This window comes from Marmota flaviventris, chromosome 2 (genome assembly GCF_047511675.1).
Source record: "Marmota flaviventris isolate mMarFla1 chromosome 2, mMarFla1.hap1, whole genome shotgun sequence".
In the NCBI taxonomy this organism is placed as follows: domain Eukaryota; kingdom Metazoa; phylum Chordata; class Mammalia; order Rodentia; family Sciuridae; genus Marmota; species Marmota flaviventris.
This window is the reverse complement of record NC_092499.1, coordinates 32,215,557-32,242,379: the sequence shown is the minus strand read 5'-3', so window position 1 is coordinate 32,242,379 and position 26,823 is coordinate 32,215,557. Positions and strand designations below refer to the sequence as shown.

Sequence of the window (26,823 nt, the reverse complement as noted above, 5' to 3'; positions counted from 1 at the left end):
CACCTAAGTAGAAAATAAACAAAATGAAAGTTTATATAACATGCTGCCTTTCATGTAAGGGAAATAAGAAAATATCTACTCATTTGTGCAAATAGAAATACAGTAGACACTTGTTAGGTTGTCAGCTATGAGTCACAGTAATGAAATCCATGATAAAAGCTACTTGTGATATAAAAAGGAATTAATTTTGAGGCTGGGCGTGGTGGCACATGCCTGTAATCCCAGTGGCTCGGTAGGCAGAGGCAGGAAAATCGCAGTTCAAAGCCAGCCTCAGCAAAAGTGAGGCACTAAGCAACTCAGTGAGACCCTGTCTCTGATACAAGTCCAAGATTGGGAAGTCCCAATGGTTTGGGTTTCTGTCGAGGGGGGCATATCATAGTGGGATCACGTTTCAAAATGGGTACTCACGCCTCAAGCCAGGTAACAGAGAGAAAGAAGAGACCAGCATCCCACAATCTCTTTCAAGGGTAAGCCAATGACTTAAGGACCTTCTACTATACTTCACCTGTTAAGGGCCCACAGTACTTCCCAATACAGTTACCTTGAGGACCAAGCCTTTATGTATGGCCCTTTGGAGAACATACTTTCAAACCACAGCAGTTACCTTGAGACTGTAAGTGGGAATGAGTTGGAAAAGATAGAAGATGTAAAGAAAAGGGTATATATATAAAATCTGTTTTGGACAGTTCTGACATTTAAAACTACAGTAACATTTCACACATCCCAAAACAATACAACAAGACAAAAAAAAAAAAATCAGAATAAAGGGAGAAAAAAATCTAAAGTAAGATTCAAAACAAAAAACTGAACTGAACCATCTAATAAATGAAGACCACAACCAAACACTGACAAGGAAAAAAGAATCTAAGTAATTTTTTAACACAGAACAGAACCGTATCTTCAGAATAAAGGACAAAAAAAACCCCACTAAGCCCATGTTTAACTCTCATTAATGGCTCTTTTTGCAGTGCAGACATATAAATTAGCAATTCTAAAATTACTGTGCAATTCTAGGATTAAGCAATTAAACATACTGTAGATAATGGTAGCCAGAATTCTTATCAATGTGGCAGAAGCTTACTAATATAAAAGAGAACAGAGTGAACCTCATGATTATAGATCAGAAGTACAGGCATCAGTGTGAAGTGATGATGGCTTTTAATCTAGACAGAAGAGACATGATGTGGATATACGTGTATATGTATATTCTCTTACACATGTGTGTATTTGTGTGTGCTTTTCCCCCCTTCCTGTCAGATGAGAGGGCCTAGAAGCAATGAAAACCCAATGGCAAAAAGCACACCTAGCTCACATCATGATTTCCAAATGCCATTCTCTAAAAGGAACAGGAACCCTCAAAGAAATGTCTGATTTCAAGGTTGGGATCAACCTGGAATATCTTACTATGATAAAAAGCAAAGAAAACAATCAATGAATGATAAGGTCATATCAGAAGGACACAGGAATTGACTTAAAGGGGCTCTTATTAGCCCAATCTGGGACAATTTGTGCATGAATATAAATAATGAATATAAAGTAATATATTCCATTGAATAAATAAATATCCAGAAGTCCATAATGAAATTAATAAGTAGTGAAGAAATTAGAGCTCTTACTTATGGCAGAAAGACAATAAACATAAATAAAAATGAAATTAGAAAATTATTTGGGCACCATAACAGTAACAAATGACACAGGCAAGAACTATCAGTGGAGGCTAATTAAAGGATAGAAGTTTGAAGAATAACAATTACAGAGCCTTAAAAAAAATTCCCCACAAGATACCTACAACTTACATAAGGAAGAATAATTTTAAAGTAACTTGATAGGCACTATTACCTTAACCGAGTGATCAACAATAAAATGATCAGAAATAGGACAAATTGACAGCATTTGCTCCCATAAGCATCTGAGGTAAATTTAATTATGAAGAATATATTACACAAACCCAGAGAAATATCCAACAAAATAATTGGCCTGAATTCTTAAATATCAAGGCCATGAAAAATAAGGAAGATAAAAGAACTATTCCAGATTAAAGGAAACTAACAACTAAAGAGACATGACAACTAAATCCAATGCACAATTCAGGATTCTGTTTTAGTATAAATGGCATTACTGGCACCACTGACAAGATGTGGTAAGATTGACAGACCACTTTTACTTTGACAACTATACTTGATAAACGTCTTTGATTTGACAAAATGCATACTAAAGTACTTAGGCATGACTAAGTACTTAGGAAAATGGCATGACTGCTACTGAATCTAAAAAAAAGTATGTGTATATAATACATATTACACACACACTCAGAGTAGCAAGTGAAAACAAGAGTTAGAGCTAGGGAATGAAAGGAAAGGATAAAATATGGAAAATGTTATCATATGGGGATTTGGGGTACATGGTATATATAGGAATTCTTTGTACTATTCTCACAACTTCCCTGTACATCTAAAATTTTACCAAAATAAAAAGCTAAAAAAACAAAAACCTCACAGAAAACCAGACATTCATAAAAGTAGAAAACAAAGAGAAATTTTTCCATAACTTTTAGATAATAAAACAGTATTTGCTGCTTATTGAGCACTAAAAATATAAGTAACAACTCTCAGTGGTAGGAGATTAACCTGATACTTTCATAGTTTGCTTCTTGATTACTCCAGACCTTTTGAGAAAAACAACTTGGTGAGGGCAGGTGACTGGAAATAGCTATTCACACGCTGGAAGCATGTTGGCTCTGACTCATCTGGCACCTTTCACTGATGGAGGAGGCCACCTCTTCAGAGGCTGCCCCATGGGGGCGGCCGCTGGAGGCAACAGAGTTGGACAAGTCATTTTACATATCTAGATCCCTCCCAGTAGACAGATGAAGAATGAGATATCCCTAAGATAATTAAGACAGAAAGCATAGACTCAACTCTTCACAAGAGCAAGGTGAGAATTTCAAGAAATTACAGACTTCATAGTACATTAAAAGTTGTACATTAAAGTGATTTGGAAAAAAAAAAAGTGATATGGCCAAGTAGGAGGGAGATTTGGCAATATAGATTTAGAGCAATAAAAATATAGAGTCGAGTGATATTTAGAACATCCAATAATTTGATATTGAAATTTTTCCTAAAAATATAAATGTAAACATTGAGAAGGCATTATACACAAATATAATCACTAAAGTATCCCAATAGAACACAAGAAAAGTGTAAGAAACCTGAGACACAATCACTAAGAGGAATTATTCAGTCACTAAAACAGATGTTGTGGAGCTGAGGTTGTGGCTCAATGGTAGCGTGCTTGCCTAGCATGCATGAGGCACTGGGTTCAATTCTCAGTACCACATACAAAATAAATAAATAAATAAATAAAGGCCCATTAACAACTAAAAAATAACTTTTTTAATATTGTTGTAGTTGGACACAATACCTTTGTTTCACTGATTTTTTTTTTTTTTTTTAATGTGGTGCTGAGGATTGAACCCAGGGCCTCACATGTGCTAGGTGACCGTGCTACTGCTGAGCCACAACCCCAGCCCAACTAAACAATAATTTTAAAAAATAGATGTTGTATAAAAACTAAGTAAACATAAGGAAATTCTTAGAACAGGCATAATAACATGATAAAGTAAATATATGAACAGAATAATTACAAACTGGTTTAAAAAGTTATCTATGTATAGAGAAAGGAGTCAAAATTCAGAAGACTCTTGTAGCAGCTATAGTATGACGATATCAATTAAATTTTTCCTTTCTTTTATCTCCCAAATTACTTTAATACTGAGGAATATGCAACTAATACAAGAAAATTTAACATTAATCCTTTATGTCCTCAAAAGTGCAGCTGAAAATTTTCACAAATAGCTAAGAAGGAAAAAGCCATGAACAAACAAATACCTTTATTTTGTCTTTAAAGGTGTATACTCCAGTACACATGAGAGTAAGCAGGCTGCTTAAGTCCAGATCATAAAAGGTTACAAAAGATACTTAGGAAATAGTCATATAGAAAGCAAGATGGGGATAACATCCTTTCTTAAACAAGTACATTCCACACCAATCAGAGAGCTGTGGACCAAGTATCTTAAAGCTCAAGAGCCTACCATAGTACTGAGGTATAATAATTGATAAGAGGAGTCTTGCAAGCTTCCCTTTTGTCCAATTCTCATTGAAGTCTCATCCGTTTCTCAGGGGGACCTTTTGTGGTCACTGTCTGTTGGACATTCTTTGTGGTTTCCTTCTCCTCTGATTTTACAGTTTCTGGTATAGGTTCTGCCTCTTTCTTTGTTTGATCCACTGGACATCAAATGCAGATTTTTTTTTTTTTTAGAGGAATGAAGATGAAAGAATGAGATAAATTTAGACAATGGTTAATATGAACACTCTTTCAAATTCACTTTATTAAAAAATATTTTCTTTAGTTGTAGATTAACACAATGTTTATTTTTCATTTATTTTGATGTGGTGCTGAGAATTGAACCCAGTACCTCACACATGCCAGACAAGCACTCTACCCCTGAGCCACAACCCCAGTCCTCAAATTCACTTTTAACTGCATATCTCAATTTCCACATTTACCTGTTTCCTCAGGCAGCTGTACTGAATAAGCTCCAGTTATAAACCTAATAACCTATTATTAACTCAAGGAAATGTACAAAACTAGAGAAGAATACATGGCATTTAAATCAGATATCATGTATGTATGAGATATAATTAAGATACATAATTATTCCATCAGTTCCACTGATAGTTTAATTCCTGTTTTCAGTGAAAAAACCACCTCAAATAACCTCAACTTCTTCATACCTCCTCAATATCTACTCCTTCCACTTAATTCATCTTTTAAATACTAGTATTGCTATCACAGATACAATATCTACTGGCAATTCAGCAGATCTTAAAGGTTAGGAGTGAAAAACTACAATGGGAGAGTCTAAGAAAAAATAACCATGGCACATCTCACATGCATTAAACACGTTGTTTGGTCTGTTTCAAGTTTAGTAAGAGTATCAGATGACCCATACCTGGAACAGGCTTTTCTCCAGACTTTTGCTATAATTTAAAAAACAGGGAAGGGGAGAAAAGAAAGAAGAAACAGAATAGTAAGGTTAGCAAGGTTTTCTTCTTGACTTTACAAATCTTAATAAAATGACACCTCCATCCAAATTTGCATTATAAATGATTTCATGAAGAAATATTGCTGTTCGTGTTCCATAAAAAATAAATCTGTCATTTTCTACTTCTCGAGAATACCCCATTCCAGAAAAGACAAATATAAAACTAAAACAGAATAAAACAACCATAAAAACCCTTGAACATCTAACAAAGCCCTCTGCTTCCACTTGCAGGTTACAATGTTTTACAATAGTAGTTAAGTAGAATCCAATGAGAAAAATAATGGAGACTTCAAGACTCCAGAGGCTTATTTGCTTGGAGGACATAAACTATAAGAAGAATAAAGTTTGGATGCAAGCATGGGAACTAAGGAGAGAAAAGAGGTATTTTCCTATGAGCGTAAGGCATGCAGCAAGTGATCCATTAAAAAATCAAAGTGCATAGCAAGGGCCTAAGCAACTCAGCAAGACCCTGCCTGTCTCTAAATAAAATATATAAAAGGGTTAGGGATGTGGCTTACAGATTAAGCACCCCTGGGCTCAATCCCCAGTACCAAAACAAAAACAAAAACAACTGAAGTGCAGGGAAAAGTGATGGGGACATCAGAGGTCAGGAACAAGAAATGCTTTAACTTGATTAGGCTCCATTGTCCAATCACACAAATTAAATGCTCTAAAATACCTTCTTCCTCTTCAAGGCTCACAGCTTACTACTCCCTCTAAGCCAGTGACACTTACATCCTATGTTTAAAAGCAAAATGTCAAAACAATAAAGTGCCAACACTACTTCCAATCTCCTTGCAAACTTACACCTTTCATTCACACATGCACGTGCACATACACATTTAAAGTATCTCAAAAGAAAAAAATAATTTCTTCATTTCTAAAGTTAATACCTTCATCTGTTTTCCAGATTTCTTTCTGAATTTAGATATCCTCCTACCTATTCCCATGACTCATATTCTGGTGTCACATGCTCTAGATTCATGATGTCAACTACCAAAATGCCCACTCCAATGGAAAATACTGTGAACATCTACACTCGACAAAACCAAAAGCTGAGCTCTATATTTTTACTCACTATGCAGAAAAGGGTTACTATGGAAAGCCTGAAACTGCCATCCTGAGAAAACCCTGATTTGCAAGGTTGGCCCTTGGCTAGTATATCTAGGAACTTTAATTTTGGGAGGGTTCCCTGCTGGGAGCCATTAGCCAAGTAGGTATGACAATTTCCTTGCCAGCGTACCCCATGTTGCAGTGACATTGAATGTAGGTGACCTTGTTCAAGGACCAAGGCGGATTAGGGCGTTCCTGGTTTAGGTTCCAGGTTTAAGGTTTAAGATTATTCCTGCTGGGAATAGGGCGTATCTTGCTGCCTGAGTTCCCCTTGAGTTCTCACGGGATTCAGACAGTATATTTTGGAGATAGAAGCCCAGAGAACGTGGATTTCCCCAGAACGTGATTGTAGACGGCTGGTGTGAGTTCGGGAATAAAGAGTTGCTGTTTGAATCTACAAGCTGTGTGGTGGCTCGTGATTGTGTGCCCAGCCAGACTGTGGCATTTGTGCCCAGCCAGACTGAGGCAGTTCCCACCATCCTCTACCTGTTAACAGTAGCTGGCTGTGCCTAGACTATTTGTATAATGTAATTTATGCTGAATATCTACTTTCCTTCAGAAACTGTGGAATTTTGGTATGTGCTATACAAAGGGAATGTCCATGCTGAACCCATCTCCTTCCCTACCACAAAACAACAAAAAAACCTCAGGTGCTGAGTCTCTAATGGATTTCCCAGGGCAGAAATATACATTTTGCTGCATTTTTATTGTTGAAAAAGGAGTACATTTTGCATAACCTCTCATGGGAAGGAAAAAGTACAAGGAAGCCTATACATGGAATCCTATACACTCTACCTATGTCTTTTTCCTTTGTGATCTGGCTGTATATCCTTACCATATCACAGTAATAAATATCAGCCATTGAATACAACTATATGACAAGTCCTGTGAATCATTCTAGCAAATCTCCAAAATAAGGGAGTGAGCAGAGGAATCCCACACACAGCCACATATCACCTATCTTGTGAATATATGAAGACTTAAACATGTCTCAAGTACTTTGGGGAAAAAATAATTTTTATCACTTTAAATGTATAGAAGGAAATGTTTAGAGTGACACTGAAAGGAGTGAAAAAAATTGAGATGGGAAAATTTTCATATAGCTACTCTGAAGCATCTGAACACTACAAGACATTGAAATAACATCATTATTCACCCAACTTACACTGACTAATGTTTTCTAGTGAATACTGCTGGACAAACTAGAAGAATATGTTGAGGTGAGCAAAAAAGATGGGAGTGCCTTTCTTATCAAATGTAATGAGGACTTGGGATAAACCTCAATGAAGTAAGATCCTATTGTGTTCTAGCAGACTCTCAAAAAAATTACTGAAAATATATTCAGTACTATTCTAACTCCAGCAATAACAATAATTCAAATTCAGAAAAAGGAGACAGCAAAGAAGCAGTCCAGGCTTCAATATTCTCCTGTTCACCCCCTGATAAATCAATATCCCTGGGTACCAGAAACCCAGCTGTTAAAAACAATGGATAAGGAGAAGTTAAATTCTGAGCTACAAGTATTTTAGAAAAGACACTGTGTAGAGAATCAGATGTGACTGCGAGCTTGAAAACATAATGCTTACTGTCCTTGATGGAGCCTGCCTGCAAATGGGATGTTCTGTCAAGGTCTAGATAAGGTAATGGCAAGCATACTTGCACACAAGATGTTTGCTGTCTTTGATGGAGCCTGCCCGCAAAAGGGATGTTCCATCAGGTTTAGATAAGGTAACAGCAAAAATGCTTGAAAACGAGATGTTTGCTGTCCTTGGCAGGGCTTTCCCGAAAACGGGATGTTCTGTCAAGTGAGCTAGGAGGATGCTAAGAAAATTTTTATCTATTCTTAACAAAGAGCAGAGCTCAGAATGCTCTGGCCCAAGAGTAGATTAAGCCATTAAGCAAGTCACTTCTGATTAGAAAGTTACTTCTGTATACTATGTTTAGCTAGCCTAAAGACCTGATTTATTGCTGTTGGAAGGCTGCCTTCTTTGTTCACAATACTATAAAAAGACTGCTGTATAAAATAAAGGAGAATTTTTTTCTTCTGCTTCTTCTGCTTGTTTTTCTTTGCTCATGCTGACCTGCGAGTGAGTTATTTGAGGCAACACTGTGGGTAAACAGGAGTTCAAATGAGCTAAAAGTGGTCCTAGGATTATTTGCATCTCTAGGTTTAAGCAAGAAAGTTTTTGGTAGTTCTAGAGATAGCCATCATTTTCCTATTTTTGTTACATATTCTTTTGGGGGGAGTTAGCCATTGACCCCTGCATAGTTAAAAGAAATGTGGGGTTCAAGAAAATGACAACATAGTGTGTATGCTGTCAAACCTTTTAAAAGAAAAATGTAATGTAAATAACTTACTGAAATAATATGAGGACTGGAGTTTGCTTGAAAATAACTGGGAAGAAGTGGAAAAAAATGAACCATGTTTGATAAATGTTGAAGCAAGGCAATAGGTACATGGGAATTTCTATCCCCCCCCCCACCTTTTTTTATGGTACCAGGGATTGAAGCCAAGGCCTCATGCATGCTAGGCAAACACTCTACCACTGAGCAATATCCCCAGTTCCTTGCTTTTCATTATTCTATTTTTGTATATTTTTGAAATTTTCATGTTCTATAAGATTATGTTTTTTTTGTTTGAAGAGCTAAGTCTATGTCTAGCTCATCAGGACAGAATAGCATAAATGATTCAAGGCAGGACTCTCAGCCAGAAAAATAGAGTATTCACTCATCAGAGTACCTCAGAACCCAAACACAGAAGTTGCTGAATATTCTGAAGGTTATTCAATGTCAACAAAATCCTAACAACTATATTTCAACAAAAATCTACTGTTTTTCCTATATTCTGAATTCTGGTTAACAAGCAATACCTAGTCTAATTCTAGGCCTCAAACACCAGAATCATCTTTAATGCCAATCTTACCAAACCCACCCTCCAAATTTAAGTTATCCTAACTGAAATATCTCTTGAATCTGTCTCTTCTCTATCCCATGTCCACAGAATAAATTTAGACTTTCTTCAATCTAAATTCCCTGACTCCAAACTTCAGCCTCCTAAGCATCCCCTACATTGTTATTAGTTATCTTTCTATAATACAAAGTGAAGATGATCATCCTCTTATCCTTGGAGGAAATACTTGCCAAGAACCTCAGTGGGTGCCTGAAACTATAGTAGTACCAAACCTATATATACTATGTTTTCCCTACAAATACCTATGATAAAGTTTAACTTAATAAGAGATTAACAACAATAAGTAATAATAAAATAGAACAATTAAAACAATATATTATAATAAAAGTTACATGAATGTGGCTTCTTTCTAAAAACCTTACTGTACCATACTCACAATTCTTTGATGTGAGATGATGCCTATATTATATGAAGTGAGGTGAATGACATAAACAATTTAACAAAGTATTAGACTACTATTGGCCTTCTCATGATATGTCTCCTTAAATCAGGTTAAATACTGCTGTAATCAAGTTCTTCATTAGCAAACAGCCTCTCCAATAATTTTTATATTCTTTAATCCAAATTCCTAAATCTGTGTAAACATCCCTTACTTCCAGTAAATGGCTAAGTATCACTAATTTCAGGAGATCCTTTGCTGAAGTCTTCATATAGACTCAGTGCTTTCTTGTGCAACACAATGTTCATCAGAATGTGTTTAGTGTTCTAATGTTCCACTTACAAATTTAATGGCTTTTGCATCTTAATTAAGCACTTAAACACTGCTGTTTTAATTACAGTTGTTTTGACAGCAAATCTAACATAAATTTCTCTTTTCCTTCCTCACATTATCACAGATAGAAGATCCATTATTACCATACATCTTAGCAATCACAGCATATAATTATCTTTAAGTTGAGAACTTTTATCTTTTCGCTTGAAGTAAGCACTTTACAGCTTACTTTAGTATATGCAAACTATCAGCATAACTATTCTTGTGCTTTGGAGACATTAAGTAAAATAAGGGTTACATTAACACAAGCACTGTGATGAAACAACTGATAACCAAGTCAGCTACTAAGTGACTAATGGGTAAGTAGCACACACAGTGTGTATCTACTGGACAAAGGAATGATCATTTACCAGGAGGGACACAGCAGAATGGCATAAGATTTCATCACACTACTCAGCACAGGATGCAATTTAAAACTTGCAAATTATTTATTTGTATAATTTTCCACTTAATATTTTCAGACCATGGTTGAAATAGCTGAAACTGCAGAAAGCAAAATCATATATACGGGGACTACTATATATTACTCTCCTGTAACTACTTTTAAAAATTCCATTAGGTATCTATTGCCGTAAGTAATAGGAATATTAGCTGGTCACTAAAAGTGACCTTGAAGATAGGGAAGAGAAATATTCTAATACACTAGTACTTTGGAGTATGCACTTAAAATGTATACATTAAAGGGCTTGGGATGTAACTGAGTTAGAGTGCATGTATACACAAGGCTCTGACTTTGATGTACAGAACTATCAATATGTATTTGTGTATATAAACGTATATATGTGTGTTTGCATATGTATACACACACACACAATATTTAACACTGATTTGACTTATCTCCAATGATAATAGCTATTATTTTAATACTTCAAGTACCTCTGAATGCAGCTGGAAGCCTGCTATGTTTATGGAGGTGGTAATGAGTTATAGGTTTAAAATAGTGAATCCTGTTCTTCAGGAATAAACCCAAATTTCTTTGCATGGCATACAAAATCATTCTCAATTTGACCTTCATTTTTGATGTCTCATCTTCCATTATTATTCCCTTTCTTCCTCAAAGCATTTTTCAATTTCTCAGCACATGTTTACTAATACTCTTCACCTTTCTGTTTTTCTATTACTATTTTTTAGATCAGCATTACTCAAAAGAAATGAGTGAAACATCAGTGTTTACAGCAGCTCAATTCACAATAGCTAAACTATGAAACCAATCTAGGTGCCTTTCAACAGATGAATGGTTAAAGAAATTGTGGAATATATGCACAACAGAATAGTATTCATCTTTAAAGAAGAATGAAATTATGGCATTTGCCAGTAAATGGATAGAACTGGAGAATATCATACTAAGCAAAACCACCCAAAGAACCAAAAGCTGAATATTTCTCTGTTATATAGATGTTAATTCACAATAAGGGGGAGCAGGGGAAATAGAGGTATTTTGGACTAGATAGAGAGGAGTGAAGGGAGGGAAGGGGGCACAAGGGTAGGATTGATAGAATAAATTGGACACTATTACCCTATGTGCACATATGATTACATGACCTGTGTAACTTTACATCTGTAAACCAGATGAATGAGAAGTTATACTACATTTACGTATGATGTATCAAAATATATTCTAGTGTCATGTATAACTAATTAGATCAAAAGAAATGAGTTACAAATGCAAGTTATATCTGTAATTTTAAATTTCTTTTTAATATATATACTGTTTTAGTTGTAGATGGGCACAATACCTTTATTTTATTATTTGTGTGGTGCTGAGGATCGCTCCTCTGCTCCCTTCACTACCACATAACCATTCCAATAACACATGTTTCTCACTATAAAAGGTCTGCAAAAGAGGAAGGGGAGATCTACTCTAAAGTCATCCCATAGTATGAAACACTTCATTTAATTTAAAACTACCTTTGAAAATCCTTTAAATAGCTTCAAGGAACAACAGTATACACTATCGTAGATATACACAATCCTATAAAGTTCCATAAGAACAAAGACTAACCATGAAAATGACATATTCATATAATCCATCTCTTAACCACTTCATTTTAAAAGTTCATTTAGTGGGACGGCAGATGGGTTTACTATTGTGACCACAATAGTAATATATATACCACACTGTGGAATTCATATAACTTAAATACCAATATGGTATAACTCAATTAGTATTCCCACTTACCCCTTTACTAGACCAAACCCTCTATCACAAACGTTCTATTAGTTTGGGGGGAATATCAAGGATTGAACTCAGGGGCACTCAACCACTGAGCCACATCCCCAGCCCTATTTTGTATTTCAGTTAGAGACAGGATCTCACTGAGTTGCTTAGCACCTGGCTTTATTTTTTTTTTTTAATATTTTTTTAGTTGGTGGTGAACCTTTAATTTATTTATTTCTATATGGTGCTGAGAATCGAACCAAGGGCCTCACACATGCTAGGCAAGCACTCTGTCACTAAGCCACAACCCTAGCCCTAACACTTTTTTGTTTGTTTGTTTGTTTTCAGTTGTAGATGGACACAATACCTTTATTTATTTATCTTTATATGGTGCTGAGGATCGAACCCAGGGCCTCACACATGCTAGGCAAGCGCTATACCACTGAGCCACAACTCCAGTCCTGCACTTTGCTTTTTCTGAGGATGGCTTTGAACTCAAAATCCTCCTGTCTCAGCCTCCCAAGCTGCTGGGATTACAAGTGTGCACCACCATGCCCCACCTATTATTTTTTGTTACAAAAGAATTCCATCATTTAAGGAGCTTAATATCTACTATAACAGGCTAGAAAGTCAGCTTGTAGAGTGAAAAGAATATGAGTTTTATATTCTAATTTTGTCACTTTTTGAATTAGAGTATTATCTACATGCCAGCCTCATAGTTTGCAAGATTTAGTAAGGAACACAACTCCTTTTATTCATTTCTTCCATTTAGTCTTCTGATACCTTCCCTTTGATTCAGAGGTAATTTTTTAACTACTCAGGAAAACCAGTCATTTTAGGTCATACTTGAAACAGTTGTCAATTTAAAATAAACATGTATGTCACCAAAAAAAAAATGTCAAATTAAAATTAGCCACACATAGTCATTACCTGCACAAACTTGGGTGGAAATTTCTGTCTAAGATCTACAAGTAAAGCATCCACACGCTGTCTCTGAAAAATAGAGCTTGGTTCTTCTTTCCTTTTGGCTTTAGGCTTGACTTTATCTATTAAAATATGAAATCCAAATCAAAACATTGCCTAATCAGTTTGTTGTGTCATCTTACAAATCTTGACCCACTTAGAAATATTTGAACTTCATTGTTGTGGTGGGGGAGGGGTATTAGAGATTAAACCCAGGACTGCTTCACCCATCCCCAACCCTTTTTATTTTTTATTCTGAGACAGAGGCTCAATAGGTTGCTTAGGCCCTTGCTAAATTGCTGAGATTGCCCTGAAACTTGTGATCCTCCTGCCTCAGCCTCCTGAGTGACTGGGATTATAGGCATCCACCACCACACAAGGCTCAAACATCATTATTTTCAATGGCTGCTATACCAACACAATTCCCCATATATGCTAAACACAGCACATAATAATGAATTTTTCTTCTTTTTTGGCAAAAATACTGAGGATATTGAACCCAGGTGTGTTCTTCCTCTAAGCTGCATTCCCAGTTGTTTTAGTCAGTATGTATGTATGTATATATGTATGTACTTATTTATTGCTGCTGTAACTAAAGGACCTGACCAGCAAAACTGTAGAGGAGGAACAGTTTATTTGAGGGCTCACAGTGTTAGAGGCCTTAGTCCATAGAAGGCCGGTTCCATTCCTGGGGGCTTGATATAATGCAGAACATCATGGTGGAAGAGTGTGGCAGGGGGAAGCAACTCACATGATGATCAGAAAGCAGAGAAAGAGTTCTCCACTTGCCAGATACAAATGTATATCCCAAAGCCACACCCCAATTCCCCCTTCCTCCAGCCTCACCCTACCACTCAATCCCTATCAATTTGATTGGGTTAAGACTCTCAAATCCAATCATTTCTCCTTGGAACCTTCTTGCACTGTCTTTTATGTAAGCTTTTGGGGGACACCTGATATCCAAACCATAATACCAGTCCTTTTAATTTTCCATTTTGAGACAGGGTCTTACAAAGATGGCAAGGCTTACCTTAAATTTGCTATCCTCCTGCCTCAGTATTCCAAGTAACTAGGATTACTGGAGTTCATCACCATGCCTAGCAAATGATGTTCAATTCTAAAACTTAAGAAGCTGGCATACATATCTTTTAAAGATACGCAGTTTCAGTATATAAACATGGGTAGACTGTTTTAAGCTTTAATTACCTAAATTACAATCCAGATTATTGGTCTGAAATTGTTTTTGTATATTGTTAGCATATTGTGTGATCTTTTTCCAAAAAATCTTCTAGCAGCAAATGGAATAAGCATGTTTCACAAACTTAAGTTACCATGCTCAACTATAAAGACTGTGATCCACTGAACAAAACAAAAACAGATCACAAAAACAAGGAGAAAAAAAAAAAAACCTAAAAGAGAAATTGTAAAGTTATTCACATATGAGATTTGCACTGGTAGCAGGAAGGATATTGGGGAACTATCTCTTAATGAAGGATTCCAGATAAGTATTAGTCCAAACTTTCTTAAGGTAAGGTAAAATAGCCCATGGGACAACTAAGACAAACTTTCCAACATCAAATGTTGTTGCCTACAGCTACTATTAGGAATTAAAATAACTATATCTGAAAACCATTCCAAAGGTCTGAATTCTATATAATGGCTACCTTTCCCATAGTAATGTATTATGAGTTGTCATGCTCAGAGAAGGAAAAGCCAGATATAAAAACACATTTCTGGGAATAGGTTTTCCTGGTAAAATATGGTGGAAAAGTGTTATAGTTTGAATATGAGATGTCCCCAACAGCTCCTGGGTTAATGCAGGAATATTCCGAGATAAAATGATTAGATTATGAAAGCTATAACCTAACTGGTCCATCATAGTTTGAGTAGACTAACCTTGTGTTAACTGTAGGCTGATAGGACTTGACTTGAGGAGGTGGGTCACTGAGGGAGTACTCTAGAAAGGTTCATCTTCCTTGCAGCTCCTCTCCACTCTTTGCTTCTCTGCAGCCATGAGGTAAACAATTATCCTCCGCTACTGCCCTCCAGCCATAATATTCTGCCCCACATTGGGTCTGGAGTAATGAAGTCTGCTGACCATGGCCTAAATCTCTAAAACTGTGAGCTAAAAATAAAGTTTTCCTCCCGTAAGTTGTTCTTGTTCGGTATTTTGGTCACAGCAACACAAAGCTGACTAACACAAGAACAGTAATAGGTAAGCAACCATGGGAACTAGGGAACCTGATACTATGACAGATGATAACATAGAATCATCAGAAAACAGCCTGGTCATCTGGAAATAGAGATCTAAAGGCAACACCTCTATTCCCCACTTTGAAGAGTGGAAGATAAAGGGTTCCAAATTCCAAGATGACTCAATAGTTAGGTAAGTAGGAAACATCTTTGCTTTTCTTCATCACTGTTTCTCCTCTTTATGCTCCAAATATTTCAAAACCTTGAATCACCTTCACAAAGATTATCAGCTATCTATCAGAATAAATTATGTTTCTATATGAAACTTTTTATTACCACATGTAGTATATGAATCACAACTGTAACAATGTCACTACCCTATAAGTAAAGCACACCTGAAAAACGTTAATAGTCATCATCCTAAAGAAAACAGCTTCTGTATTTCCAGAGACTCTGAAGGTTGAGGCTAGAGAATCACAAGTTCAAAACCAGCTTCAGCAATTTAGACCCTGTCTCAAGATAAAAATAAAAAGGGCTAGGGATGTAGCTCAGTTGTAGAACACACCTGGGTTCAAACCTAGTACCACACAAAAAAAAAAAAAGTTTCATCCTTAGAGGCTCAAAAACCATTTTAGAAGGGCTTAGGTGTTCTACGTACCTTGCTCTTCATGATCTTTGAAGTGCCACCAATATCCTTTAGAAGGATGATATCGACAGTATGACATAGCTTCATCAAAAGCTGACTGGATGCCATGCACTGCAGTAAGCTTGTAATAAGAAAACAAATTCTAAATTTCTTACTAGGTCAACCAAATTTCCAAAAGTAAATAGTCACAAAATGTTACATATGCAAAGATAGCAATTGTGTACTTTTTAGAACTTAATTAAATTAGTATATAACTGGAGCTATACTGTATTGGTTCCAGGACTTCTCAGATACCAAATTCATATATACTCAAATTCTTTATATAAAATGAATTATAACCTACATACACATTCCTATATACTTTAACTCATTTTTAGAATACTTATCAGAATGTTATAATGTTATGAAAATAGTTATTATAATGTATTATTAGGGAAATAATGACAAGAAAATAATCTGTATGTGTTCAGCACAGGTGTATTTCTTTTTTTTTTTTTAATGTATTTTCACTGTACAGTGGTTAAATCCATGGATGTGAAACTGTGAATACAGAAGGCCAACTGTGTGTATTAGTATTGATTTGGCCTAAAGTAAACAATGTTCAAGACATTCCAATAGTACTTTATACCACTTACACAAAAGAGCTCCTACTTGATTCTTAGAAACAGGGCAGCTAAACTGAAAGTTTTCTTTTGTGTTAAGAACACTTACCACTCTGGAGTTTATAACTGATCCCAAGTCTGGTGCCTGATAGATCACTCCAGCAATGATATAGTAATCAGCTAGTGGGATAACTAAAGCATAAGGGAAAAAAAAATGTTTATGAACCAGCTATGAGCACAAACTGCTAGATTTTCACAAAAAAGAACAACTAAAATTTGACATTTGCCATATTGCATCTTAAGCAAGGTTTGGCAATTCCTGTTTTTGTAAATAAAGTGGTACTGGAAAACAGACATAACCATTCATTACATATTACCTATGGCTGCTTTGGCAATAGTTGCAAATCTGGCTGGGCGTGGTGGCGCATACCTGTGATCCCAGTGGCTCAGGAGGCTGAAACAGGACTACCATGAGTTCAGAGCCAGCCTCAGCAACAGCGAGGCGCTAAGCAACTCAGTGAGAGCCTATCTCTAAATAAAATACAAAATAGGGATGGAGATGTGGCTCACTGGTTGAGTTCCCCTGAGTTCAATCCCCAGTTCAAAAAAAAAAAAGTTGAAAATCTGTCAGAGTCTAAGGCCTACAAAGCCTAAAGAAGTTACTCTTGGCCAGGTAGTATAGGCCTATAATCATAGCAACTCAAGCGACAGAGGCAGAAAGATTTTAAGTTTAAGGCCAGCCTTGACAACTCAGACTCTGTCTCAAAATAAAAAAGGCCAAGGATGTAATTTCAGTGGTAAAGCGCTCTTGGGTTCAATCCCCAGTACAAAATAAAAAATAATTTACTCTCTGGCTCTTCACAGAAAAAAATATGTCGACTCTTACACAACAGCAGTGCTTGTCAAATAAATACATCTGAATCACATTAAATCAGTTTAATGTGCATCTGGATCTCTTTAAAATGAGATGCTGATTTGGTAGGCATATTGCATTTCTAACAAGTTTCCAAGTACTGCCGATGCTCTGGTCATTCAACCTAACTTTTGGGAGTAAAACCTTCAAAGCAAAAGATTACCCCAGGGCTGAGTCCTAAGGAATATGACAGCTGCTATTTAGCCAGATGCCATTCTATGCAGCTTCTATATTCTGAATTCTTTCATATGGTCTTGACTTTCTTCCAAGGTTCTCTGATTCTCTGTAACGCCTGCATTTTGAAAATAAATTGGATTCTGGAACCACAACCTCTTTAGCAAGTCATTCTCTGAAATCAATACTAAGAGTTATTTCTAAATGTCTTGATGAGGGTATCTAATTGGGAGTTATAGCTGAGACAGCACTACCTGGCCTCTTACTCTATTAGTGTTTGGAGAGTGGTCCTTGGGCATGTTGCAAAAGCCCCAGCATGGCTTTTTAAACATTTCCTAAAAGAGAGTTATGCCTGCTTTACCAGCCTACTCAGAAAAAATGTACAGTGAGTATGCAGGCACCTGATTTCCTTCTGGGAGTCTGGAATTCTGTAGAGGATGCCTATTTGATGAATCCTCAAAAAAATATTCTGGGTCCAGAGTCTCAAATGGGTTTCTCTGAGCAGACACAAACATGTGACTACATCTCACTGGTGAATGGAGAGCACACTTAGTGTGGTTCCTCACAAGAGGGAAAGCACAGAAAATTTGCACACAGATTCATATAGACTCTCCCTTATCTTTTTTCATTACTAATCTGGTTGTGCATTCTTATTTATGTTTATTTATTTATATATATATATATACACACACACACACACATATACATATTCATATATAATATGAATATATATTCATATTCTTATGTTATGACTGTGTAGTCATAACAAATCTTAGCCATGAGTACAATCACAAGCTGAGTCTGATGGGTCTACCTAGCAACATACTGAAAATTATGTGATCCTGGGGACTCAGCAAACAGAACTCAATCCAAAAAATAAGAAATAAATAATGGTATTTTTAAAGAAAATAATGCCTGAAGTTTACATATCTTACCTTGAGCAGGGGACTGCCGCTGTTGCTTCCGAATGATGAAAAGAATGGGCTCCTGAGCATGTAAAAGGATATACTCGACTCCAACCATCTGACTAAAACAGAGAGAAACCCAGAGATCTCTGAATGCCTACAATTTTGTAGAACAATCTAAAAGTGCAGCAACATTTTAAATAGGATTAAAACTGCCTATGTTTGATGTTAAAACCTGGCAGTCAAATAGAACTGGCTGCTTTTCCAGAGAGGTGATATAAAGTTAGATTGTTTTGTTTTGTTTTTGGTACCAGGGATTGAACGCAAGGGTGCTTAACCTCTGAGCCACATCCCTAGTCCTTTCTAATTTTTTGAGACAGGGTCTCACTGAGTTGCTTAGGGCCTTGCTAAGTTGCTGAAGCTGGCTTTGAAATTGCAATCTTCCTGCCTCAGCCCTGATCCCAAGACCGACTACAGGCATGTGCCACTACACCTGGCAAGATTTATTTTTAAGCAACAAAATTTTTCTACAAAAAATCACCATAAGGGACTGGGGTTGTGGCTCAGTGGTAGAGTGCTTGAGGCACTGAGTTTGATCCTCAGCACCACATAAACGTAAAATAAAGATACTGTGTCCACTTAAAAAAAAACTAAAAATAAATGTTTTTTTAAAAATCAGCATGAATTTAAATCTGAGTAATTCAGGCAGAAAAGTGAGCTGAAAGTATCTTTTTCAAAAAGGCATTCAAAATACTATGGTGCTTCCTAATCAAGAACTATAAATATATATAAAAAATAAACATGAAGACCCAACTGTACATTTTATCCAAAACACCAAAGATCTTATCCTCACCCCAACACATTTTTTTGACCTGCAACAAAAAGCCATTCAAAATGCCATAGAAATTAATTTCCTAAAACCTACCCCCACCGTATTTTGGGGACAAATGCAGAATTATTATATATAGTTTCAGAAATGTTTTAATAGCAATAAATTCTTGATTATTTTGCATCCTAAGTCTAAAGAATCTTGCTTGTGTTTAACTAAAATTATATTTTCTTTATTTGTCATACAGAGAAAAACCTATTACAAACCAGAAAACATTAAATTAGATTTAAAGGGGACAATAATCACAATTGTATGATTGAGAAGAAGCTGCATTGCTAAAAACACTCAGAGCAACATTTAAACTTGTTATTATTTTAAGTAAACATTATGTTATTTAGAAGAGTTATAAGTTACAAGAGACTTCTAATAATTTCCTTGAATGTCATATTTATAACAAACGCACACAAAATTTCAGTTTCTTTACCAAATCTTGTACTTCATGATCTACAACTTAAAAGAATGTGTACTACAAAAATCTCTAGTCCGCAAAGATGTTACCTTCTTAAAATAACTTACTTCAGGTGTTCTAATGTTAGCCTCTGCATTTTGACCACTTCATTATTACATGTCCTGTCATAAAAAGGATTACTTCTTTCTGAAAAGTAATCCAGGACACTACCACTGTTCAAAATGGGGATCCAAGAGCTGTCAACCCAAGAGATTCCCAGGAGATTATCTACAGGGGGGAAAAAATAATAATAAAGAATTAGAAAAGCAGAAGAATCTAATCCGAGACATCCTTATGCATCTAATATAGCAGGCACCATGAATAAAAGAATAACATGAATACTAATCTATGTACTAAACAGAAGAGAGAAATATGCAAGAAAACAATGACAACACAAAATAAAGTGTTAGAATATCTAAGTATTAGAATTAGGGTATGAATAATTTGAAAGCACCAAGGAAGGATAAGAATACCTAGGGAATACCTAGATTTTTCATTGAGGGGAGGTGGGTTTTAGCTCTTTTATATTAAAGAACAGAGAATCACATGGAGGAAAAGGTACAAGCAAAGAACACAGGAAGGTATGAAAATATATGCATATGTTTAATATATTTTTACTTTACATAGTATATACATGAATATGTAAAATATGTTTAAAGAGTAATTTGATTAAGTGAGGGAATATTAAGATTAGAGATCCAGAAAGTTCTTTTTAAAAATTGGAAATCCTGGGGCTGGGGTTGTAGCTCAGTGATAGAGTGCTTGCCTAGAATGTGTGAGGCCCTGTATTTGTTCCTCAACACTACATAAAAATAAATAAAAGTTATTGTGACCATCTACAACTAAAATATATATTTTTTTAAAAAGAGAGAGAGAGAGAGAGAATTTTTTAATATTTATTTTTTAGTTTTCGGCAGACATAACATCTTTGTTTCTATGTGGTGCTAAGGATTTGAACCCGGGCCGCATGCATGCTAGGCGAGCGTGCTACTGCTTGAGCCACATCCCCAGCCCCTATATATATATTTTAATTGGAAATCCTGCCAGGCATGGTGGCATATCCCTGTAATCCCAGTTACTCGGAATGCTGAGGTAAGAGGATCACAAGTTTTGAGGCCTAGGTAACCTAGATCCTGTCTCAAAGTGAAAAACGAAAAAAAAAAAAAAAAAAAAGGGCTGGGCATGCAGCTCAGTGGTAAAGCACCCCCAGGTTCAACCTCCAATACCCTCCCCTCCAAAAGGTAAATTTTGAGTTTTTATTTGTTGGCATATAATTCAAAAATTTCAAACACATTCACAGCCAACAGTTTGAGATCTCTCAATAGGAACAAATAAGTTTAGGAGCTATTATTATAGACAAGATGATAATGTGTCAAAATTAGGGGGCAAATGATTAGGTAAAATTCCCTTCTTATAATCACATCGTTTCATATTTCAGAGTAGAATTAATTAAATTTTAAAAAGACATAGTAAATAGACACCTTGAATGAATGACTTTTTATTGTCTACTGACTATGATAAATAGGCCTAAATCGTGAATATCAAAATACCTATATAACCTGGGTATGGTGGCACACACCTGTAATCCCAGCACTTGGAGGCTGAGGCAGGAGGATCCCAAGTTCAAAGTCAGCCTCAGCAACTTAGCGAAGCCCTAAGCAACTCGGTGAGACCCTATCTCAAAATAAAATATAAAAAGGGCTGGAGATGTGGCTCAGTGGTTAAGTACCCATGGGTTCAATCCCTGGTACCAAAAAAAAAAAGAAAATCTATATAATACTAGTTGAAAAACTTCAGCATCCCCTATATTGCAATTGCTTCTGGTATCTTTAAAGAAGTCAGAAGAAATTCAAGGTGACAAGCAATGCTGAGCAAAATAAATCAAATGAAAAAAAGTTCAAATATTTATTTTAAGTAAAAATGTAAACTATGCTTTGTGTGATCTAAAACATAGGTGGAGACAAACAGATGAAGTATGCTGATGACCAAATAATTAGTATGTTCATCATCAATATATCATGCCATAACTAAATATACAACAGAACAAGAAATAACATTTTCTGAAAATGATGTTTTTTCTAATGCAAGGCAATTTAGGATAATCATTAGCTTTAAATTCAATGGTTCAATTATTAAGTTTATTTATAACAAAATTACTTACACATTTCTTTTAATTTCCAAGGAAAATTGTCTCTTTTTCTCCCTAAAAATGTTTCTTGTGTGTCTTTACTTTTCTAAGCATTGCCACTGTCTTCTCTACCAGGCTCTCATCATTTTAAATCCTTACCTATTAATTCTCCATAATTGTTGGTAGGTAGGATCTATAATTATACATACTAGACTATATATGTAAAACACTTAGCACACTGTAATAGCCCAATAAATTTCAAATATGTTGATGGTGGTGGCAGCTTTTTCTCTGTCCTTAACAGCAATTTTTGCACGTTTTTGTTATTAATACCTGTAACTTGGAAATACAAATGTGCTTCCATTAAACTCTTTGAGTTTTTACTCATCAGCAACTTTCACAGGACCTGATTCACAGTAATGAGCAAATGCTTATTAGTTCACGACTGAGGGCCAAGGACAAGTATGATGTGCTTTAGTAAGCATACATCTTTTTCAACTCATTAACACAGACTCCAATATTCAAGAATGTTTATCTTCAAAATGGCTGATATTAAGAATATGGGCTACAGCTAGAAAACCACATAATTATCTATTTCTACTTGGAAAGTATCTGTGACTACAGCCTTATAAAGACTGCAACCACTTCTTACTACCTTCATTGTTACACTCTACTTTAAAACTACCTCCTAATTGCCACATATTGCAGAAGTGGCCTACTAACGGATTTCTCTAATTCTACTCTTGACCTCCTTCAATGCTTTCAACAGCCAAAGTGATTTCTTTTAGGAGAAAGAAAAAAAAAGAAGAAGTCGTTAGAACAAGTCATCCCTCTAGTGAAACCCTTCCATGACTCTCCATTTCACTCAGAGGAAAAGCCAAAGACCTTACCCCAGTCTGACACCCCTCTAATCCAATCTCCTTCCCACATCATCTCTATTTCACCCCTAGCTATACCAACCTTCTTGCTGTTCCTCTAATACACGATACACTTCTATCTTAGAGCCTTTACTATGACCCTAACAAATCTAAATAAAAAGTAAAACATCACAAAAGCCAAACATCTGAATATAGTCGTATGGAATAAATGTTTCTCTCATCAGCAAAACAGCCTTTTGACATAGCTCAAGTACAGCATTCTAACAAACTGAAAGTAACCAAAGTAGGCATTTGAAATGATCACTTACAATGAAAGACAAACAGGTAAAAAACATGATCCAGAAATGCTGACGATCACTAAAGAACTATCAGTAAGTCTTCTAGACTTCAATTTGATTAACATAGAAAAAGGCGCCTCTCAGCCTCACAAACATTTCAAAAATCAAGTATAAACCAAAAAAAAAAAAGTCTTCCTGCTACCGAAGATCAAGGAAGCAATTAAGAGGTCACATCTCCATATGTTTACTCACTAATAGAACAAATATTTGAATGCCTCTACTGTTCAGCTGTGAAAAAGAAACAACCCTGCCCTCAATAACTAGTGGGTGTTCAATGGAAGGTATTACAAACCCAAAAATAAAATTTACCACAGAAACACTTCCCATCCAGACACACATGGGGTATGACCTAAAGAATAAAGTGGCCCAACAAAAAATGTACATGAGAGAAAAGACAGTCATTTTAACAAATGGTGCTGGGAAATCTGGTTATCCATATGTAGAAGAATAAGACTAAACCCTTATCTCTCACCAAGCACAAAAATCAACCCAAAATGGATCAAAGACCTAGGAAGTAGACCAGAAACCATGCCGCTTCTAGAAGAAAACACAGGGTCAATAACTCAGCATACAGGAACAGGCAACAACTTTCCCATAGGAAAAATAATGCTAAGAGTTAATAAGTGGGATGGTGTCAAATTAAAACACTTTCACAGCAAAAGAAACAATTATGAATGTTAATAGAGAACCTACAGAATGGGAAAGTCTTTTCTAGCTACTTTTCTGATAGAGGATTAACATCTAGAATATATAAAGACCTCAACACCAAAAAAAAAAAAAATTACTAAATGGGCAAATAAAAATTTCTCAAAAGAAATATAAATGGCCAACAAATATATGAGAAAATGTTCAATCTCATTAGCAATTTGGGAAATGTAAATCAAAATTACATTGAGATTTAACTTCACACCAGTCAGAAGGGCAGTCATCAAGAATACAAATAATAAATGCTGGAGAGTATGTGGAGGAAAAGGGACACATTTATACTGTTGGTGGGACTGTAAATTAGTACAACCACTATAAAAATCAGTACGGAGATTCCTGAAAACACTAGACAGGGAACCACCAAATGACCCAGCTATACCACTCCTGGATAGTTTTATTCTAAAGAGTTAAAGTCATTCTACTATAGTGCTACACGCATACCCATGTCATAGCAGCACAATTCATAATAGCTATAAACTCTAGAACCATGCTATATGTCCGTCGATAGATAAATGCATAAAGAAAACGTGGTTTGTATACACAGTGGAGTTTTATTCAGCCATAAATGGTGAAGGCGATCCCCCACTCACTGTCTTGACAGGGTCACAGTGAGAAAAAGAGCTGGCAAAGTGGCTCTCCCACTGTCTTGTCAGGGTCACAGTGAGGATGAATGCTGGCAAAGCCGCGCTGGTTGGTGGGAAACCAAAACCATGAGACCCTTTTTTTTTTTTTAAATGTAACTGGGACTTTTCATTTTCATGCTTATGTTCCTGACAGGAGGCATGAGCATGTTAAATGCCAAACAAATTAAATTTCAGATGGCTGAAAAATAACAGGTAGTTCATGCCTTGGAGGCTGTTCTACTACCCCTCAGCATATCAAGGACAAAGTAGAAGGCTGTTCTTCTATCTCAGTACATTGAGGACAAATCTGATAATGGACAACAATCATCCTCTGAAAGGTCATGAGAATTTTAGGCATCACATTGATTATATCAACTAGAACCCAAACCCATATTTCTGGCCTCTTAGAAAACCTAATTATGCTTATTTTACAAAGCTCACCACATGTAGTCTCATTTTTGATTAAAGAAAGTTATATTATACACTTAGGAAAGTTAAAACATATAAAGATATATTCTTCTCTTTTTATAAACCTTTTTTTACTTTACATAAGGATTTATGATGAGCACAGTTAATATTGGTGAAAAGTGGATTGATGTTTAGAACTTACTTTCTATTGAGAAAGATTATAAAGATATGAGAACTAGTGCACCTTGACTGAGAAACAAAGAAACTCTTTGAGAAAGCAGCTCAACCAGTTTTATGAGAATAAATTTAGGAATTAAAATAGCTTTATAAGACACAGTTTCAGAATAATGATAGAAATATTATTTTATTTAGATTCTTAAGTTTAGAAATTCTTAAGTTTTTAGTTGTATGGGTTTCTGATATGTTTTAAAAAATGATTTATAAACTTTAGGATGTTTTAAGTATAAGATTTAAGGGGACTTCTTTAGATGGGAATTTTAGATAAAGTACAAGTGTACTTTAAACTTAAAGGTTAATGATTGGTTAGGAGACTTAGAGTCTGGTTGCGTAGTTTGGCATTAGTTAATAAGAAAATAGCATATCTTGGGGAAAATAGTAAATCTTGGGAAAATCTGAAAAATGTAAATTAGTGACGTATTTTATTAATGATTCTGTACTTTTAATAATTAAATAACTAAAGATCATATCCTGGAAAAATGTAAATTAATGTTACATTTTTCTTGTACTCCCAATCATGGTTAAGGAAATGTCATGTCTTGGCAAAGTTTTAAATTATATAATCAATGACTTATTCTGAATCTATAATGATGAGAAAAATTGTAATAAAAGATGACCCAGAGAAAGCTGCATTAGAGCTCTCTCTCTGGAGATTGCTCCAATGGAACGACTCCTGTCTCATCTTTTCGCCGACGCCACTCATCCTTCAGGACTCCCTGGACCCCACTAGGACAGGACCCCGGCACATAAAGAAAAATAAAATTATGTCATTTGCAGGAAAATAGATGGAACTAAATATCATCATGTTAAGCCAAATAAGGTGAAGGGGTCGTATGTTCTCTCTCATATGTGGAAGCAAAAGAGGAAAAGGGAAAAGAGGGGAGAGAATCTCATGAAAATCGGGAGATCAGTAGAACAGAGGAAGTTAACAAGAGAGTAAGAGGCGGGGAGGCAGGAGGAAGTGTCGAGGAGTCATATTAGCCAAATTATATTGTTATAATCTGTGCATAACGAATATGTAACAACAAATCCCACCATTATGTACAATTATAATGCACCAATAAAAAGAACTGGGGGGAAAATAAGGTGACCTCAGGACAAGCCCCCAAGATATCAATCATATCAAGTCGGCTGATTATACCATTCCCCTCTGCCCAGAGGCCACCTCTTCGCCCCGATATAACAGCCCCAGTATTGCTGCAGAGATAGAAGTGTAGAACAGTACAGCAGTTCTGAAGGCTCAAAGCCTACGGTTGCTTCAAATTCCTCCCCTTCAACGCTTTTAAGAGACTCGTCAAGAACTGAGGGAAAACTCTTGTTATCTTTTCGCCAGATTAGAGCCTTGGGTCGTCCATAAAAATGATCCAAAAGAACCTGAGGGACCTGACCAAGGAATCTAAACTTTCCCCGCGAGCTACAAACCCCCAAATCAGTCCACAATCAGGGAAAAAAAGTATAACGGGATAAATCACCTCGGATATCCACCGCCGCCATACTAGCAAAAGCACTCTAACGCTCCTTCCGGCGCAGAGTAAGCGTAAGAACTGTTACGACAAAATGTGAGGGTTGAATATTTTACGGATGGTGAGGAGGGACATAAGACTAGGAGCGCGAAGCCGAGAAGAGAGGGCAAAGCAGCGACTAGGCCAGGAGAT

General features: G+C 36.0%; 1 protein-coding gene across 2 annotated transcripts; it reads right to left on the bottom strand.

The window, feature by feature from the left end:
- Positions 1–3,872: 3,872 nt before the first annotated feature.
- Positions 3,873–26,726, bottom strand: Med6 (mediator complex subunit 6). 2 transcript variants are annotated; one of them, XM_027931554.2, is made up of 8 exons: positions 26,641–26,726; positions 19,920–20,079; positions 18,545–18,636; positions 16,632–16,714; positions 15,933–16,041; positions 13,049–13,164; positions 5,012–5,039; positions 3,873–4,283 (listed from the first exon to the last, which is right to left on the bottom strand). In XM_027931554.2, the coding sequence occupies exons 1-8, from the start codon at positions 26,660–26,662 to the stop codon at positions 4,153–4,155; spliced, it is 741 nt and encodes a 246-aa protein (XP_027787355.1). In that variant the 5' UTR covers positions 26,663–26,726; the 3' UTR covers positions 3,873–4,152. The 2 variants fall into 2 exon arrangements, with proteins under 2 accessions (XP_027787355.1, XP_071463816.1); XM_071607715.1 differs by lacking the exon at positions 13,049–13,164.
- Between the last annotated feature and the right edge of the window lie 97 nt (positions 26,727–26,823).